At 31.6% G+C, this 20,613-nt stretch overlaps 1 protein-coding gene across 2 annotated transcripts in view; it reads left to right on the top strand.

Annotated features, from left to right (window-relative positions):
• The first annotated feature begins 374 nt into the window (after positions 1–374).
• LOC107443975 (glycogen-binding subunit 76A) overlaps positions 375–20,613 on the top strand; it is a 71,356-nt gene continuing 51,117 nt past the window's right edge. Inside the window, exon 1 of one of the 2 annotated variants that reach the window (XM_087150210.1) lies at positions 375–691. In XM_087150210.1, the coding sequence (XP_087006336.1) occupies positions 637–691 (55 nt within the window). In that variant the 5' untranslated portion in view covers positions 375–636. Of the gene's footprint in view, positions 692–16,726; positions 17,354–20,613 lie in introns of those variants that run through there. The other variant, XM_016058007.5, reaches the window with a different exon arrangement.

The following is a 20,613-nucleotide window of genomic DNA, read 5'->3' as shown; positions in this document are numbered from 1 at the left end:
GTAAGTTTAAAGTTTGTTTAAGAGAACTTTAAAATTAGGGTAATTAATTAAAATGAATTTAGAATATTCTTCTTCTCGGACTCAAAGACGTGCCCTTGAATATCGTTAGAATATTTGTTAAAAATCTGCCCATTTAATATTTTTTTATTTATTTATTTTAAGTTACTAAGCAAATGCTTTCAAAGTAATTTTCAAGAAGTTCCAGAAGAATTTTCTTTTATTGTCTTGTCTTCGCTCTTTTCGAAATCTTATTTTAGATAGAAAGAAGTTGAGGAAAGTCAAGGCCGAGAACTCTTTAGGGTAGAATTCAAATTAGACAAGTAAACATCGATGCCAGGCACGTTCATTACTCCTGTTAAACACGTGGTCGAAACGAGTTCTTTTTAAAATGGAATCAAAAGATTGAAAAATTCTAATAATATCATCTGCTATCAAAATGATTAGTAAATTTGGAAAGTAGAATAAAATAGTCATGTTCATTGTTATCGCAAAAACATTAAATATTATCTAATCATCGCATTGTATCGGGGAATATAGTTTATTTATGATTTCATTAATGAGACGATGTGACAGTGCGTCGGGGAAATTTTTCTTTAAAATTTTCTTAAGAATGTGGTGACAACGCGAAATAATAGAATGATTCGTAAGCCTCTCATCCTCATCACGAAATGCAGTCATGACGCTACACATGGTAGGTTTGTTTCATCATCCATTTACATCTTTAAGAAATGGTAATAGAATTTTTTATTGATTTCGTCTTCAGATATAGAAGATGAACAGTTATATTTTTTCGTAAAATTTAGCTTCAATGCATATAATTTTTATTCCCATTTTAAACTGAAGTCTAAAAACTTATGGATTGAAAATTCTAAAATTGTCGTCTGCTATTAGAATTGGAAAGTAGAATAAAACAGTCACGGTCATTGTTATGGCTGAAACTTTAAAATATGAATCTCATTGTGTATAAGAAAGTGTTTTTACTTAACCTGGTTTGAAACCACTGAAATATAGTCTGATAGGTAATAAATTTTCAAAATATTTTTAAGAATATGGCGAAATAATAGAGTGATTGTCAAACCTCTAATTCTCATCTCAAAATGCAGTTGTGATGCAGTTTCGTCATCAATTTACATTTTTAAGAAATGCTACTTGGAATTATTTATCGATTTTGACATCAGAAATAGAAGATAGACAAGTTTTTCTTTTCTTTTCTTAATCTTCGGTTTCAATATAAGTTTTTTGCATCCCAGTTGAAAATGAATTTTAAAAATATTTAGATTGGAAATTCTAAAAATGTCGTCTGTAATCAGTATTATAAGTAAATTTGTTTTAAAAATATTGAACAAGACATCGTTTCCTAAATGCAATTACGTCAGCTTAAATTTTTTTTTTTCAATTTCGTTAACAGTTATGCATGAAACAAATTCAAGGTGAATTTCTCGAAATAAAAAAAAAGAATGCCAAGAAGATCCGTAGACATTCTTAAGTGCAGGTCATTCACACCTTTTGCTCTTTTAATTCAAGATCACGACATTCTCTCTACTTTGGTAGTTATATATAGCTCGTTCACCAAGAAACGAACGATGTGTTTTGTTGTTAACAGAAAAGTAAACGAACCTGAAAATGTTTTGCTATTTTTTGACAGGAATGTGTGTTTATAGATTAAAAAAATAACAGTAAAATCTAATCAACAAGGTAAATATGAGGAAAAATCTCTTAAATCCAGTAACCTAAAACCAGCGTTCCTTTCTCTTACGGGACAAAACTAGAAAATCTTGTGCCTGTCCGGTGGCCATTTGTAGCATTTATAACAGCGAACACTGTTTTTCAAAGTTAAAAATTTTAAACAGTTTTTTTAATTATAAATTTAAAAATTGTAGTAGTGACACATTAATTCGACCCTGTATGAAACGATTTGTAGCGATTATTTTCCGTTTTTATTTGATTCTTTGGATTTTTCTCTTTTCGCCAGTTATAGCGAATGAATTTTCGCTAAGTCATAGCAAATGAATTCTAAACAACAAATCAGTAGTTACCTATGATTAATTTTTCTCCGTTTACAAAGTCACAGCAAATGAATTCTAAACTGCAAATCATTAGTTACCCATGATTAATATTTTTCCATTCACTAAGTCATAGCAAATTAATTCTAAACAAAAAATCATTAATTACCTATGATTTATTTTTCCCCGTTTACAAAGTCATAGCAAATGAATTCTAAACTACAAATCATTAGTTACCTATGATTAATTTTTCTCCATTCACAAAGTCATAGCAAATAAATTCTAAACTGCAAATCATTAGTTACCTATGATTAATTTTTCTCCATTCACAAAGTCATAGCAAATGCATTCCATTCCATGAATCATTATGTATATTAAAAAAAAAAAAAAAAAGATATGAACAAAATATTAATTTTTCTTAATTCGCAAAAAGTCAAAACAAAAGATTTTTAATCTACGAATCTTCTCTTATTTATCAATTATTAATTTTTTCAAATAAATAACAGAAAATAAAAAATAGGTAAAAATTCTAAGTTAAAAAAAAAAAAAAAAAAGATATTCGAGAAAGAAACATAATACTATTGTCTAGAGCAGGGGTTGCCAAACTTTTTTGATCATCGACCCCTACATAATTTTTCGAAATCTCCATCGATCCTCATAAAAGTAGTTTTCTGTTAATTAAAATAAAACTCTATTAGATACTGTGTTTGTACATTTATTTTATGATTTTGAACATTTATTAAAGTAATAGTACATAGTGTAACAATAGTTTATGAAAAATATATTAATGTTGAAATATAAATATTTATGAAATAACAAGTAATTATAAGTAAGTAGAAATAATAAGTAAAGTAACTACGAATTTATTGCTTCTTAATCAATGATATTGCTTTTTATTTTTTAACAGACAGTGGGGAAGATAAACGTTTTGATTTTAATTTCTTTAAAACGCTTTGTCTTCAAAAACGAGGAATTTCACATCGAAGTCTTCCAGTAGTTTTTTTCATGTTAAGACTTTAGTACAAATATGAGCAATAATTATCAATGAGCAATGAATGGTGTGCCTGGGATTTTTTTTTTTTACAAGGTTCGTTATATTGGGTTCAAAATTGGTCAATTTTAATCTTAAATCCTCTCGAAATTCCACATTTAATTTATTTCTGTTCTTAGTTAAGATTGAATTTACGTGACTGAAACCGGCTTCAACCATATAGGAACTTGGAAATGCTATCATAAATGGCTGAGCTATTTCGTAAAGTCTTACACATTTTTGCATTAAATTTATTTTTGTCCAACATTTGCTTATTGTTAAATTTTTAAAAAGCGTCTTAGCTTCAAGATCCGATAATAATTCAGCAAACTCATCTTGCAGGTTGATGTCCACGTTTTCAATTTGAGCTGAAAATGGCACAATAATCCAATCAGGAATGTCAATGTTTTCCAAATCAACAAAACGCAGTTTAAAATCGTCGCTCAATTTTTGAAGATTACCTGTATAGATTTCCAAGTCTTCTTCTTTTATTTCTAATTGTCAAATATCAGAAAAATACTGATAATCTTTTGACCAATCGACCCTTCCGGTTCGGATCGACCCCCATTCGACCCCCTGGCTCAGATCGACCCCCGCTTATGTTAAATAGACCCCTGGGGGTCTATATAGACCACTTTGGCGACCTCTGGTCTAGAGAAAAGAGAGTTCTATAAAATAAATAAATAAAAAGCAAAGTTTGGAACTAAATAGTTAAAATCGTTCTATTTTTAGTGCATGCGTTTAACCAGGAAATTTTTTAAATGTAGTAGCAATAATAAGATGACTTTCTAAAATTTAATGCATTTGTGGCTATCACAACATATTACTTTTCAAATTAAATATATCTATATAAAAAAATCTTCCTTTTCAGATCTCTAAATGCTAAATTGGTTTCTTAAAAAAAGATAACTATAAACTTTATCTTAAGAAAAAACTGGAAATAGAACAGTTTTACGACTAATGCTTCCTTTTACGAGTAAATTATAATTTAAAAGAACTAAAATCTTCAAATCCTAAAAATGGCGAAGAGCTTCCAAATAGCTGATGTCCCTTTCAGGTTCAAACACTTTTAAAAGTCAATTAAAAAATTATAACGTCTTTAAATTTAGAAAGCACAAAGGATTTTTTTTATTATTATTTAAGTTCGATATAATATTTAATTCTTGAGAAATGCAGCGGTTAATTGATCTTTCAAAGTTAAAATCAAAAGATTTATTATTCTACTTCTCACCCAGCATTGTCATGTCAGACTTGACGTTGGACTGTAGAAGGTTGGCAAATTTTTTTGGGACATATACGACGTAAGCTAATTGGAAAAACCGGCTATTTGCTGTCAATTTTGAAAAAATTATTAAGTTAATTGGAAAAGTTTTAGAAACTAATTGGAAAAGTCTCAAGAATCTTTTTTTTTTCTTACTCAACCTAGCACTTTTCTGGCATATTGCAACGGAATTATATAATTTAGTCTAAACGGAAAATATATATCATTCCTTGCTTAATCAGTCTGATTAATTAAGGCCATTTGCTAATGAGTCCAGATATTTTTACGCTTATCAGAAAAAAATATCAATCAATCTTGAATTTATCTGATTCGCTAAACTCTTTTATTCAAAGCGTCAGTAATGATACGCATCACATTGTAATATGCAAAACTAATTCCAACTGATTGTGGAAATCTTCATAAATTTCTAATTAGCCTAAAGGCATCCTGGCTTATTGTAATAAGCATGATAATCAGGCTGAATAGAAAACTAATAGAGAATTTTCCAATTAGTTTGATGCACTAGAAAATGTCATCGATATTAGCAAGGAGTCCCGCAGTTGACTGATCATTAAGACACGGTTCCTAGCAGATCACCGAAGTCAAGTATCACTGGCTGCAGTCAGTGTGCGGGTGGGTGATCACTTGGATCAGTTTGCGTAGGGACCGAGGGTGTGCGGTGTTGGTCCTTGTTAAACTGTTCCACCGTGAAGTGCTCGACTTCGCGTGCAGGTCGTCGGGCTACCGAAGCGGGGGTGCCATCCCCTCTGCGGAGGATCAAAATTGTGATGGCATGTCTTCGGATCATCCCCAGGGAGGTTTCCCAGACCGTCGCCAATAGCCCATTGTGCAGCTGTAGTGCGACGCAAATGAACAAAACAAATAAAATATTTGCAAGGAGTCAGATTTTTCTATTAGATTGTGTCATACACGGTAAAATTATATTTAGAGGTGCCCCTTGGCGAAAACTGGCAATTTTTTAATAATTGGAGCCAAATAAAATGAAGCCAAGAGCAAAAATTAATTAAAATTTATATATATGGCAGAAATATGTATCAAAATGCATTTTATTTAATATGTGCAGTAAAATAGGAAATATCAATTTACCTTAAAGGTACTGTACAGGTTACCATAAATGAAACAAATTGCTCATCTAATTGACCAACTTGGCGAGAGTTCAAGAGGCTCGTCAAAATATAAATTAACAGTCTTACGCATTTCGAAAACGATGGGTAAAACTTTGGTAAAGTTAAGTTAAAATATTTTGCTGAACTTTTTCGAATGCGTTTCTAACCTTCAGTGTTTATTTCATGAGCCTATTTTTTTATTTGTTTAATGGAGGGAATTTATTTTTATAACTTTTCCTAATTTAAATCGTGAAAGTGGAGAGAAAAAAAATCCACCCTTGAGTCAAAACTGGCGATGTTAAGGGAAATTCTATTTCAGAGAGCTTCGGTGGTCATAACATCACCTGGAACGAAGCATGTAGAATAATTTTGAAATCAAAAAAGGACTGACTAATTAAAATTAGTATTATCTAAAAAAATACATGCGTTTAAATGTCTTTCTTAAGGAGTTTAACGCTTCGAATAGTGAACAAAACATGTAAGTTTTCATCATTTTTTACTATTGGTAATAATTGCCATTTTTAGTTATTGGCTAAAGTCTTCTATAGTTAACTTATAAACTCAAAAAACTAAAAATAACTTGAAAAATAAATTAAAAATGATTTTAATTGATTTTCTATAACGGGAGTTAAACATTACAAACAATTAAGGGGCCGTTCAAAAAGTACGTACACGAAAATCCCCCCCCCTTCGAACATTACCGAGAAATTCCCCCCCCCCTTCGTACATTACCGTAAATAAGGTCTTACTTCCCCCCTCTTAGAGTACGTACATTTTATTAGTCTACCCCCTTTTTCATAAAAATTAAAATAATTATGTTTTAAATAAAATTAAATATTTATTTAAAATAATTTATTCATCAAAGTCAAATTTAAATTTGGTGTATGCTTATAATGTACGTACTTTGTATAATGTCTCCCCCCTACCCATCGTACAAAACCGTACAAAAGAGTAAATCCCTCCCCCCCCCTTCGGGATGTGCGTACTTTTTGAACGGCCCCAGTACATAATGCAAGATTTAACTCTTATGGTTAGTAACAAAAACTAAAATTAATATTAGATAAAAAAAAATTACATCCTCAAATGTCTATTTAAAAATATTTCTTTTTATAAATATTGTACTAATTGTATAAGTTTTTTCATTAACGTAGTTAATGGAAAACCAGTGTGCTTAACCAGCATTGGTTAGTATAGCGTATGATAATATTAAATAATAAAAAAAATAGCATTAACTAGACGCAAAATGTGTGTTTAGATGTTTTTGTAAGGAATTCGCTACAAATAGTGATTGTCTTTGTTCAAGATTTTAACCCTTTATTTATTGATGACATTTTGACTCATGAACATCTAAATTTTCATGCTGCTCTGTTTTGTGAAAGGTGTAAGACATATTTAAAACGAAATGAATAATTTTTTTCTCTTTAGCTACTGCTTAAAGGATTTTTCGTATGATTTATATTAAATGTTTATTTCAAATATGTTGAAGTGGATACAATGCTTCACTCAACTAAGAGAAATAATAATAAGGGTACAATCAATCGGACTGGAAATTCATGATGGTCCGTTAAACCGAGTCATAAAATAATTATCAATGGTCTAGCAATCAATGTGAAGTATAATGTTATACTGTTTCAATTCCATATTTTGATCTGTGTTTTTGGTTGCGATATTACACCTTGATTCGGATTAAGTTCATTATACATTTGATTTCATAACCGTCGTTGAACAGCCGACTCAATTTTTGTGTTTATGGCTACTAATGTACAACTCCGTAGCCTTGTAATTTTGAACCCAATCCAGAAGACAAGGGAACTCCTGGATCGAGTATTGGGAGAAATTTGCCTTCGTTTAGTACTTTTTGATGGAACAAACCCTCATTCGCGTTACATGGAGAGGAAGACTACGAGATCTCCCACGGTTAGCCTGGCGTCGAGGGGAGTCTGACCCATGATTCGTCTTCCTCTGAGGATATTTCACTTCAGCACTGTGGTCCATGCAAGCCGGATGCGGAATTCGTATCGACCAACCATCACCGGGATCGAACCCCGGTTCACCTCATTGGAAGGCAAGCGCTCGATCCCCTGAGCCATCGCAGCTCGGATTAAGTTCATTAACATTTTTTTAAAGCCTTCTAATAGCGACATACACGGACAAGTAAAAATGTGTATAGTTTGTCTAAGGTAAGTACTCCCCAAGCCATTCGTCTGGATCCGTGGCGGTGACTATAGTAACGAGGTATAACTATTTCAAGTAGGAGTGTGGGATCATTGCTTAGGACAGGTTTTGGCTTCGGTTGGCGAGAGAAAGGGAATCTTTTTCTTCGGTCTATTGTGTGAGCCCTAGAGTGAAGAGAAGCTACCTTCCCTGAAATGCGATATTCTTGTTTCCATAGCAGCAGACGGCCTCAGACTTAGTGGCCGGGGGAGTTCCTACCGTAGACAAACTATACCGATTATAGACTTCTGACCAGAGAATGAGTTTTTAGTAATTTCTACCCCTGATGCCACTATTTAAATAAAAGAAAAGGAAACTTGTTTACTCTAAGATCTCCAAAAATTATTTTTCTTAGATATGTTTTATTCGTCGTCTTTTTAAATAAAAACAATTGAATGTATTTTTAACGCTCTGACGCAGAATTGTTTATTACACACAATTTTCATATTTTTTTTAATATTTTATTATTTTGTATTAATGTAGGTCAGAACAAAAGAAAATATATTTAACATTATAACAATTTATGTTTATGAAATACAGCATGAAACACCCCTGTCTTTTGTAAGCACGTATAGATTTTAAATTAAGAATGGCAACAGTGGTTATGTTTTGTTTGGTTTGCAATATAAAAATTTTTAGAACTTGGATACGAAACGTACGTGAATGTCGCACGTTACGAGTACGCTTATACTGTCAATAAATATTTGTTTCTGTTTCTAAAAAAATTTAATAAAGCTAAATTAATTACATAAAAAGCCAACACTTTTTCCTCGTTAATGGTAAAATCTTAACAACACGACTCACTTCCTAACAATAATTTTTCCGCACTTATTTGCGATTACTTAGATCTAAGAGAAAAACTTATTCATCAATGAAATTTCTTTAATTTATAAAATCAATTATTAAAAATTCTTTGATTGTTGTTGTTGTTTATTTACGTCGCACTAGAGCTGCACAATGGGCTATTGGCGAATGTCTGAAAACATTCCATGAGAATGATTCGAAAACATGCCATCACAATTTTGATCCTCTGCAGAGGGGATGGCACCCCCTCTTCGTTAGCCCAACGACCTGCAGGCGAAGTCGAGTACTTCACGGTCGAACAGTTTAACGAGGTTCAATACCCCACACCCTCGGTCCCTACGCAGACTTACCCAAGTGGTCACCCACCCGCACAGGTAAATTTTTGAATATCAATCAAAAAAAATTTCAAACTACTTTTTTGGATTTTATATTTCGGTATAAAGCTAATTTAAATATAATATTAGTACAAATATGATCTGGCAGATTTTATTAGTAATTATTAGACTGTTTTTTATTATTAATAAATACAAAAATATTTTTTTGCTTGTAATTAGAGTGTAAGATATATATATATATTTATCTATATTTACCAATCTATTTACCACAAACTTTTTCGTATCACTTTTCCGAAAATAAATACAAAACTTAAGTAGTAAGCAAGTTTAAGAACTTCCGCAATTCTTTTTTTCAGAATGTACTACATGAATATATAGGAGAGCATGTATAAAAATCAATAGAATAATTAGAAAACTGGCGTCTTATTTCTCCGCCTGACGGCGTGGTTGTAAACGATAAATCCATAGTATCTTCTATCAGAAAACATCTCTTTGCAATATGATTCTTTAGAAATGCTTAGTTTGTCTTTATTGCTACTCCAGAAAACATTTTAAGGAAAAGTGTTCTCTTTCCAGCAATTTAGCAATGAAATGACCAAAAATGCTTCTCTTCCTGGAGATTAAATCTTTCTAAATTTATTTTCCTCTCTGGTACAAACATTTTGATAAATTTTACTGATGTAAAGGAGCATCTATAAATTATGATACTTAGTTCTTTTCTTTTGATGTTTTCAATATTTTGAACAATATATGGTTTTTACTTTTTCCCCTTTTATGTTGTAAGATGAAATGTAATTTTAAATAAAACACCTCTAATCGAACATAAAAAAAATTTAATTAGTATCTAAGGGGGCTAGACCAATACCTCCTAGAAAAGAGAAGGCCTCAACACGGGTTACCATAAAGAAGAAATTTGATCCTTTAGTAGTCCAAACGTAATGATACCTTTCCCATTTACAACCACTGCGCAACTTAGTAGTTCGAACATAGTGACATCTTTCTTATTTTCATCCACTGCGCAGTTTATGTTCGTGAAGTCGAACTGCTAAATTAATCCTTCTGGAACAGGGACGGGCAAACAACGGCCGCGGGCCAACTGTGGCCCACCGGAAGGTTTTATCCGGCCCGGATTGAATTTTAACTTGCCGATCCGTGGTGAATATAAACAATATACATCCATTTTCTTGTCTACTTTGTTTAAAGCTATTTTTGTTCTTTCTTTTTTAACAAAGTGCTGATAACCTTTTTTATATAGAATAATTATATATTAGAAGATACAGAATGGCTTTCAGAGTTTGTATTTTTAACAGATCTTCTTTGTTACATGAACAACTTGAATGTTAAGCTGCAAGGGAAAAATTAATTCATGGATGATATTTGGGCCCATCTCAAAGCTTTTAAACTGAATTTTAATCTGTTTGCTGGCAGCTAGCTAATAACGACTTGTCTCATTTCTCGAGGTTAAATTCAATACCCTCAGTAAATAAGGAATCTCTTAAAATTATGAAGATGGCTTGAAAAAACTCCATTTTGAATTTGAACGCAGATTTCAAGATTTCAGCGCCATTCAATCAGAATTAGGTATTTTTTTACCATGCCTTTCAACGTAAATTGTGAAACAGTGAGGTCGGATTTGCAGCCTGAATTAATTGAGTTGCAATCTAACAATTATCTGAAGCAGTTGTTTCTAAATATGCCAAAGTTTGAGTTTTACAAACCACTACCAAAAGCTAGTTTCCTAAATTTAATATCTCATGCCCAGAAAAACAGTGCTATGTTTGCTTCAGTGATATGTTGCGTTCCTTAAAATAAGTAGGGGAGAGACGGGTAGCCCAGCTCACTTAAGGAGTATTGCTTATATTTCTGTATAATATTGAGTAATAATCAATATTTTTGTATGTTTATATTGTTTTATCATCTAATTAAATAATGCAAGAAGAATAAACCAAAAAAGAATAGTTTAACTTAAAAAAATAGAAATTAATTTTCAGCTCTCTTCAAAATGTGTCGGGTAGCCCCGCCCAGTTACAAAAATTATGTTTTTAACTGTTTTTTCAGGTGTAAATAAAAATGACCAATGTATTGACAATAGGCAAACCTCGTTTATCATTTTTATCCCAAAATTATTTTATTTATTACTTATTTATATACTTTTAGTGAATTCTATCATTTAAAAACAATCATTTAATAACAACAATATTTGTTGCTAAAAATGCATATAACATTCAAATTTGAAGCAATAAAATAATAATCTTTGCAACCGTACATTTATCGACGAAATAAAATTGGTCGTTGATACCCGACATTCATTTGAGCGGGACTACCCGAAATCCAATTTTTTTGTAAATTTGTAAATACTCGAACAATTTTTCACATATAGACTTCTTTCTTTGTGCAAATTAAACTTAAGACAACATACTTTAATGCTGTATGTATAGAAAAAATTATTTTTTTAGTATTAAAATGAAGTTTAATCGAAACATTCAACCAATTTTTCTTAATTTCATGACTACTGTATTCAACATATTTTCAAAACTATTGTTTACCATGTTAACAGCTGCATAAGTACTTGAAACTTTGAAAATAATCTTTTTTTAATATAACAATTAATGTCCGATGGCCCATTGACTTGAAAAAATATTCTATACATATGAAATTGACAGTGGGCGGGGCTACCCAACTCTACCCTACATCTCACTTCGAAGCTCAATGTATAATCAACTTTTAAAAATGAGATCGCAATTTCATTCAACTCATTAAATATTTAAAATAAAATTTGTACCTAATTTTTTTTTTATTTTACAAGTTTTTACTTGGCCCACCAAACTTTTTTTTCTTCGATTCTTTGCCCTCGACCAAAATAGTTTGCCCTTTCCTTTTCTAGGAGGTGTTAGAGCAGGCAGTTTTTATAAATTTACCAAGAAAGTTTAAAAATTCTTTTAAACATTATTGTTTTTTTTTAATTAAAATTTAACATTCGTCTATATTTTGAATGTTAGATAAGCTAACTTGGATGTACAGTTTTTAAATAATCTTTGTTTTTATTTGTTTCCGTCAGACTAACTCCTTGTCAATGGACTAGTGGGACACGTCTAAATCTATTATTTAATCCTTTGTAATTTATAAAAAAAGCAAATAAAACAAAAACTTAACTAATTCTAAAATTCGAAATTAAAGTCTGTGTAAATTATCTTAAAATTCTTTATAATAATTGTTACTGCTGGTAAAAGCATAAATACCAATTTCTCTTAATTTATCTGGGGATTTTTATTGAATATTTAAAGTGGTAGAAAATGTTACGCGACTGGCTGAGGGTGATTGTTGACAAGTTATCTTAAAGAGTCCTGTGATATTCTTATGAAATTAAAATCAGTTATATTAAAACGCATGGCTCAGGGGATAAAGCTTTCGCCTTCCAATGAGGTGAACTGGGTTCGAATCCCAGCACTGGTTGGTCGATACGAGTTCCGCACCCGGCTCGCCCCGACCACATTGCTGACGTAAAATATCCTCAGTGGTAGCTGGATCTTGGGTTAGGGGTCCTCTTGCCTTCAGTGGGAGGTTTTCGTGGTTTTCCTCTCCATGTAACGCAAATGCAAGTGAGTTGCGCCAAAAAAAGTCCTCCACGGAGGCAAACTTCTCCCAATACTTGATCCAGGAGTTCCTTTGTCTTCTGCATAGGGTTCGAAATTACAAGACTACGGAATTAGACATAGGTAGTCGTAAACCCAAAATAGAGTCGGCGGTTCATTGCCGGTTATAAAATCAATTATATTCTTCTTTCAAATAAACATGGCGCACAATTTCACCTTAATAAGTTTTATATACTCTTTTATTTAATTAATATATATATTTTTTTAAAAAAATAATAAAATAAATAACTAAACAAAATGTCATACTTTAAAGAGAATTAAGGTTAAAACTTTCTTCGCACCCTTTTCTTCCTTCCTATAAATATCAATTTTCCTACAGTTAAATTATAAATTAAAACTGCCTGAATTGATTGTTAAATATGTCTGACCTAGATGCCTGTACGTGACTGAAACATTGAAAGGTCACAGTTTTGCCCTATAATATTCATCATTTTCTCAAGACCTATAAAAAAATATGTAGTTCAATATTTAAATTGATAATATTTAGTTGATTACTTAATTAAAGCTGAAAGGTGATGTATTGAGTTCATTTACATGCAAAATACTAAAATTTTTACGTGGGAGCTACTTAGAAAAAAATGACTAAATAAAAGTAAAAATATAAATTCATTGGTTCGTAGGAATTTTCAATAAAATGATTATCTGATTAAAAGAGCATGATATCAAAATGTTTAGTTTTATTTTTCTTTAATTTCTTTTTTTTCCCTTTTTTTAAAAATTCTTTAATAAACTCTTTTAAAAGAAATTTTTGCATAGGGGGAGTTAAAAATTTTTTTGACTTGCTATGTGAATGGTGAGTTAATAAAAAAGGTTGGGAAACTTAGCCTAAAAACTATGCCATGGCATAAAAATCATTTATTCGGTTAAATTTTCTTTTCAGTTTTTCATTTTAGTTTATAACCGTCGTTGAACAGCCGACCCAATTTTGGGTTTACGACTTCTAATGTTAAACTCTGTAGTCTTGTAATTTTGAACCCAATCCAGAAGACAAAGGAACTCCCGGATCTGTACCCCCAGAGGTATGATTTGTTATAGGGACAGGGAGGACTTTGTGACCCGACAGATTTAACGTGCATCAGTCACCATTTACTACAAGGGGGAAGTCTGCGGGCGGCGAGATTGAACCCGCGACCTCTTGGACATGAACCCAGTGCCCTAATATCCAGGCTGTCCCGGCACCTTTTCAGTTTCGTATTTTTTACTAAATGCTAAATGTGTGGTCATAAGAACTATAATTTTGATTACTAAAATTTCTAGTGAACCGTTAAGATCTGAACGGGAAAATTACAAATGAAGGGTTTAAATATTTTGGTTTTTATTAACCAAAATTATGTGGTTTCCTTCCTTGCTTACCAGAAATGTCAAACGCATTTATGTTAAATGACTGAAGGGTGATTACAGTACGGTAATTTTAACTGAATTTTTTCCTACACGTTGTGTAAACGAAAACGCCATTTTATGAATTTTGGCCACCAATGAATGTTTATTTGTAAAGAAAAGATATCCCATTGAAAATATGTATAACAAGGCCTCTGAACTTTAAAATATGGTAGGAAACCTCTGCTAGCATTAACTTAAATTTACTAGCACAAAAAAACTCTATTACTATTCACTTGTCCTCTTTAACCACACAATTATGTGTCAACATTAGTACAGTGGAGTAATTAGTTCGTTTAAACTCATTATTGTTTAATTAATAAAATACAAATCAAGTGTAATAAATATAGGTAATAAGCATATTAAAGAGAAAGAAAGAAAGAAATGAATAAAGTTGTTGTTGTAATTCATTTACGTCGCACTAGAGCTGCACAATGGGCTATTGGCGACGGGCTGGGAAGTATTACTCATTATGATCCGAAGACATGCCATCACAATTTTGATCCTCTGCAGAGGTAGTGGCTCCCTTGTTTTGGTAGCCCGACGACCTACTTGCGAAGTAGAGCTCTTTACGGTAGAACACTTTAACGAGGACAGATACCGCACACCCTCGGTTCCTACGCAGACTGATTCAAGTGGTCACCCACCCGCACTCTGACCGCAGTCAATGATGCTTGACTTCGGTGATCAGCTGGGAACCGTGTCTTAATGATCAGTCCACTGCGGGACAAATGACTAAAGCAGGGAACCGTGTTTAATAAATTGAGTTTAACTAAGATTTTATTTAGTAATAAGATAAATATTTTCCTAGTATTCGGGGAAAATTTTGATGGGGCGACTTTCAAAAGCGTATGGATTTGGAGTCGAATGTTTAAACTACTGCAGCTCTTGATTAAACTAATAATAAAATAAAAAAAAGAAACATGAAACTTTTTATAAAGTTAAAATAAAAAGAGAAAGGCAGTATTTCTAAAAACGAAAAAAAGAAATGGAGATGAATAAAGTAAGGAACAATTGTTCACAGTTTAAATTATTTCATCCACTCACTACTGATTTCAAAAATGTTTCAACCTTTCGCCAATCCAACCAAGTGTTTAGTCCATAAATAAAGAAGCGACGGCGTAAGTAATGAACGACATAAGTATGTTTATGGCCTGAGCGTCTGCAAATTTTTGCTGTTTTGTCATAAGACATGTCACCTTTCCCATTATATTCAAAACTGCCAAGAACGAGAGAAGAATATGAACTCGATGAAGAATTCTAGAACAGAATTCTTTCTTCAGAATGGAGACCATAAAATAAATCCCGTTCGAGCGTTATGGTTGTAAATTGAAAATTTAGTATTCATAAGACGTACAGGAATTAAAGCCGGCAAATAATTTTTGATTAAAATGCCTTGGTGTGAAAGCACTGTTGAAATAATTAAGAATGGCGTGACACTAGTCTCGATTGCTGTCTTTGGCGACGACTTTTTAAATGAATAAATCAGGGCCCGCACTAAGGATTTCAAATTATTAGCCAGTAAATTAGCCAAATATCAAAAGTCTTAATTGCCAAATATTAAAAGCCAAATACAAATCTTAACAATTTTTCATGATAAATTTTTTTCCCATAGAAAATTATTTTAAGGTAGTTTGCTTCAGGCTTATATTATTTGGAGCCAATTCTAATTGGTTATGCAGTGCATCTATCGAAAATTACTGTAATCGAATAAAAAATACTGATTTGTTTAGAAAAATTCATTTTGTCGTAATTTTGAGGATCGAGTTAAATATATATTTTTCTTTCCAGTGGAAAAAATCATGCGCCAAAACGCAATTATATTCGTCAAATTTACGATTTTATCGCATTTGGCGAGGTGGCGAACAAATTAAAATAAGCTGTTTTCGCAGAAGAACTGATATAAAAATTGTCATCAGAGAAACATAGCTCTTTATTCCTGAATTTTTTTCAATATTTTTATTTAGATATTGCATTATTTTTCATAGTTAATGAAATACATTGTTATTGAAATTTTTTTTTTTAAACGAGCAAGCTCCTTTTTGCAAAACCCTGACTTTATCAGTAAAGTTTATTAGCACCAGCTATGAATATACCACCGAAAGAAAGATATTTATTGTTAAAAAAAATATTGCCATCTTTCTATGAATTAAAATTATGATTATACCTCATTATTACGGCTTAAAATTATGCCGCACTGTTAAATTCACTCTGAAATGACGTCTAAATTTGATGCTCTTGTTGTAAGCATAAGAACGAATTAAAATAAGCTAAATAATAGTTTTAAAAAAAGAATTGTTATAAACGTCAAAAATGGTTATCAGAGAAACGTAGCTAGCTCTCTGTTCTTGAATTTGGTTGTTTTTAGATAATTCATAGTTACTAAAATACATTGTTATTGAAGAAAAATATTTAAAAAAAAAGGAATTGTTATTTCTTTTATTATTGGCTTTTTATTTAATTTTAAACAAGTAACCAAAATATGAACTAAATATTTGGATATTATTGATTGGATACAACTATAATTACAGGTTAGAAAAAGAATAAAAATGACCCTTCCATGGTTCCCAAGGGTTCCACAGAACACCTTTTAAGAACAGCAAATTCAAACTATTTATTAAAAAAAAAAAATTTAAAAAAAATCCTTGCAAAGTATTTAAATTATTGTCTCATAGCAATTCGTTTGCCCATTTGTGAGTTATTGATTGGTGCAGTCCCTCATATTAGATAATAATTGATCAAACAATAAAGGATATTTTGCCTTTTCATTTATTATCAATTTGTGTAAAACCGTTTATCAACGATATGAATTATTCCCATACTTTAATAATGGAATTGATTCGCCCGCCTTTATTCGATTCCACTGCCACCAAAGAAGAACCTTTCGCGCAGTCCGAGAGAGGGCGCTGCCCTACCATCCAAGGACATTTGACGGTCACCCACATGGCTAGGACAGGAGAACCGCACCGATAGATCACGATGCCGTATCTGCGACGAAGAGATCGCCGGCACGTGTAAACAAAGTCGCACCGGTACTCTCGAGGAATGATGCTCGCTCTTCCTTTTTGTCAGCCTTGAAGGCGGCAAAAGAAGAGTTATCATGAGACTCTAATTATAGCCTAATTCTCATGCCCGTGCCGGGTTTCAGAGAGCATTGGGCTATGTCGTGTAGCCTGAATCTGGCTAGCTGCCGCCTGAGAGCTGAAGCTCTCGCCAGACAATTGCACTCTAACCTGTGGAGTCCCCGGTCCGCACACGGCTCCCCCGGTGACAGTGGTTGTGTGTCCCCGTGTTTTGGGTTGCCCCCCGCAGCCGCTGCTCTGGTCATCGACAGGGCACCCAATAAATTGCACCCCGATTGGAGGATGTCCAGTCTAGATGATGAAGAAGAGCAAGAGCAACTGATGTCCTCCCCCGCATCCCTGAAAGGGGATGTTGGAGGGAATAACGGGGGAATGGAGGCTTGTGCCTCCCCCTCTCATATATCTCCTCCTTATAGCCCCTTGGAAAAGATGGGCCTTTTGCCAAAAAATGGAGCAGGAATTTACGGTAATTAGTCACATGTTTAATCTTGTTTTGCATATTAACACAAACACATTGTTTTGATAGTTTATGTGTACTCAGATACGGTGATTTAGTCGCATGTTTATCTAGTTTGCTTGCACATGCACGTACAATGTTTGATTGTTAATGCGAATACATATTCGATAATAGTCACACATGTTCATCTAGTTTGCATGCTTTTGCACAAACATGACTTGTAATACACATATACGATAATTAGCCTCACTCATAGATAGCGATTTATTAATCAATTAACGAGAGTATGTAAACTTTTTGAGGAAGATTTTTTTTTCTCATTAATAGTTAAACTTATTCTTTACCATTTTGTATTTGGAGAACTTTAAATTTACCAGTTAAATTAAGTTTCAGTTAAAAAGTTTAAAATACATAATTCTATCCTCGTTACCTAAAGCCACCATCCTTCATAGCTGATTTTTGTGGAGGTGTAAAATAAGTTCTTACTACTTTCAATTATAAACTATTCATCTCTCATTATTTATGGAACAACCCTATATATATATATATATATATATATATCATAACTGTTTAAGAAAAAACTTGGTAGTCATGGATGTTGTAAACTTTCTCCGAGCAATCCAGAGGAAAATATTTTTTTAATTGTTTTTTTCTTCTTTGTCCGGGAATGCATATATTTATTATCAGTTCTATATATATTTAATTATCTCAGAAATTTACATAAAACGTAATTTTTGAAACAAATTAAAGTAACAACTAAAAAAAGTTCATAAAAATCAATGATACATCTGCTATTATTTTGTTTTTCTTCAAAAATTGAAAATATCTTGCAAAAACTAAAATTTTCTGACGGAAAATAAATAAATAAAAAATGTCAAAAAATTTGATAATAAGCCTGACGAAAGCTTAATAATGATTTGCATCAATATGCATGGATGTTTTATATACGAATTCATTTATATATACGAATATATTTATGTATACGAATAATTTTACAAATCTATATTTTTCTCAATTTTACTACCACTAAATATTTTTTTCCAGATCGTGACAGCTCTTTTGTTTAACAACTTAGAATAAATGTTTATGGTCAGTTGCTGCGATTTTTTTTAAAACATAAAAGCCGTAAAATCCATTTTGCTTGATCATACACTATGAACCAATTTATATTTAATAATGATAAACTATAAAAACAAATTTTATCATGAAGTATGTGAGATAATGTAAAATGAGATGCAAAGTTTCTAAATACAAACAGTATATGTATTTCATTTTTTTCTGGTATATTTACAAACTTTTGTCTCGTGTATATAATACTAAGCTTGTCAAAGAATAAGTTTTGTTCTTAGTTATTTTTTGTTCATTTATTTTTATTAAGTTATTTTCATTTAGTTATTTATTGTATTTTTATTACGTTAATTTGCTTACAAAATGAAAAAAATACTGTATATTATCAAATAATTACATGACTGTAAGATATTATGTATTATTACAGGATACTATTTAATAACTATATTATATATACATAGCACAATATAGACAAAAAAGTTGAAAACTTTTTTCTTTTTCTCTTTTAAAAAAATCTTTGTATTTTTTCCCCCATGTTTTCTTTACATTTTTAATGTGTATATGTTACCGAGAATGTCCGAAATCGGGAGAATGATGACTTTTGCCGGTGAATGTCAACAATCACATAGTCGCTTTGGTGAATGTCCGAAATATTTATTACATCCGATTTGATATTAATTTATTCGTTTATTTGCAGTTTTATTGTTATCCTTCATCTATAAATATACATACTTCTAATGGTAAAAAAATTCTGACTCTTAAGCCTGCTTTTTTTTTCTGTTTCGTATTTTCTTTGATAGCTGTTTTAAAGAAAAATCCTTTTTGTTTTATTTGATTGTTAAAATTTATTTGAATAAATTTCATCTGTTTAATCATTTACTTAGGATTTGCGTATTCTAAATGAATACCTAAAAAGAGACACTAAGTGTGAGTTTGCACAATTTTGTGCTAAGTACAAAATGTACGAAGTACTAACTTTTGTGCAAAGGGCAAATTACAAAGTTTCGTGCATAGTGCAATTTTGTATAAAAAGAAAATCATTACTTATTTATTGTTTATACTCTTTTTCAAAATTTATTTGAAATTTTTTAGGTGAGTTATTCATATTTTAGATATTTTAAATAAGTCATGCCTTCTGAATTGTTTTGTGTGATATAATTTTGCAAAATATAAGATGTTTTATTATTTTTTATATTTATTTTAAAGATTTTTAACCATTTAATTATTCAAATTAGGTATTTCACATGAAATTACAACTAACAGATGTGATGCATTTAAGATTATACTATATAGTGCGATTTTATGAGACGTAAGGTTGTTTTTTTCTTGTTTATTGAATTTTGAAAGAATTATTTGAATTATTTTTAAATGTATGATCATGTGATTTAAGTGACTAATTTAAAATATCCTAGGTGTATTAAAAGACGCCCGATGGCTGAGCGGTAGCGATTCGCGCTGTCGTGCCACAGACTCCTGGTTCTATCCTCGGGCCGGGCAAGGTTGACTCAGCCTTTCATCCCTTCAGTGGGTCGATAAATGAGTACCAAGCATGCTTGGGAACTAAACACTGGGGATTCCACGTTCGGCTGACCACCTGACCGGAACATTTGCTCCAGCACCCCAGAGCCCAAGGTCAAGAAAACTGAGATGGGCACAGTTGGCCTTGGCCCTCTATGGGCTGTCGCGCCACTGAGTTTAGTTTAGGTGTATTAAAAACTAGTCATAAGAGACTCTGTGTATTTGCAATTAATCTATACGGTACAATTATTTAGAAAGTTGAAATCCATTATAACAGATTTAAAGTAAGGTCATATATAATTATTGTATATTTGATCGCATATTGTATATACATACCCTCCAACTTATGAGGAAACTTTTCATTGCTGTCCTGCCTAAATTGTTGAAATTCTATTTCCGAAATGGCGACTATAATACAATATATTTTAATAACCAAAAATCCAAATTAAAAAAAAGCAAATAAAAAGAAGAGAAGAAGAAAAAAAGATTTGTACAATTTTAGAAAATTTGTTTTGTGTTTGATTTTGTAACTTGAAATATTATCTGCTGTAAAAATAGAATACTTCAGTTTAAGTCTTCGAAACGTTAATATTTCATCTTAGTAGTTGACAAATTCGATCACTAAATCCAAAATTATTAAGTCTTTTGAAAAATAAATAATCTTTTGAAAAATTTTATCGGAT

The sequence above is a fragment of the Parasteatoda tepidariorum genome, chromosome 1, assembly GCF_982258835.1.
Source record: "Parasteatoda tepidariorum strain Cologne lab strain chromosome 1, Ptep-v5.0, whole genome shotgun sequence".
NCBI lineage: Eukaryota > Metazoa > Arthropoda > Arachnida > Araneae > Theridiidae > Parasteatoda > Parasteatoda tepidariorum.
Note: the sequence above shows the minus strand (reverse complement) of the source record. Positions and strands in the feature narration are given on the sequence as shown.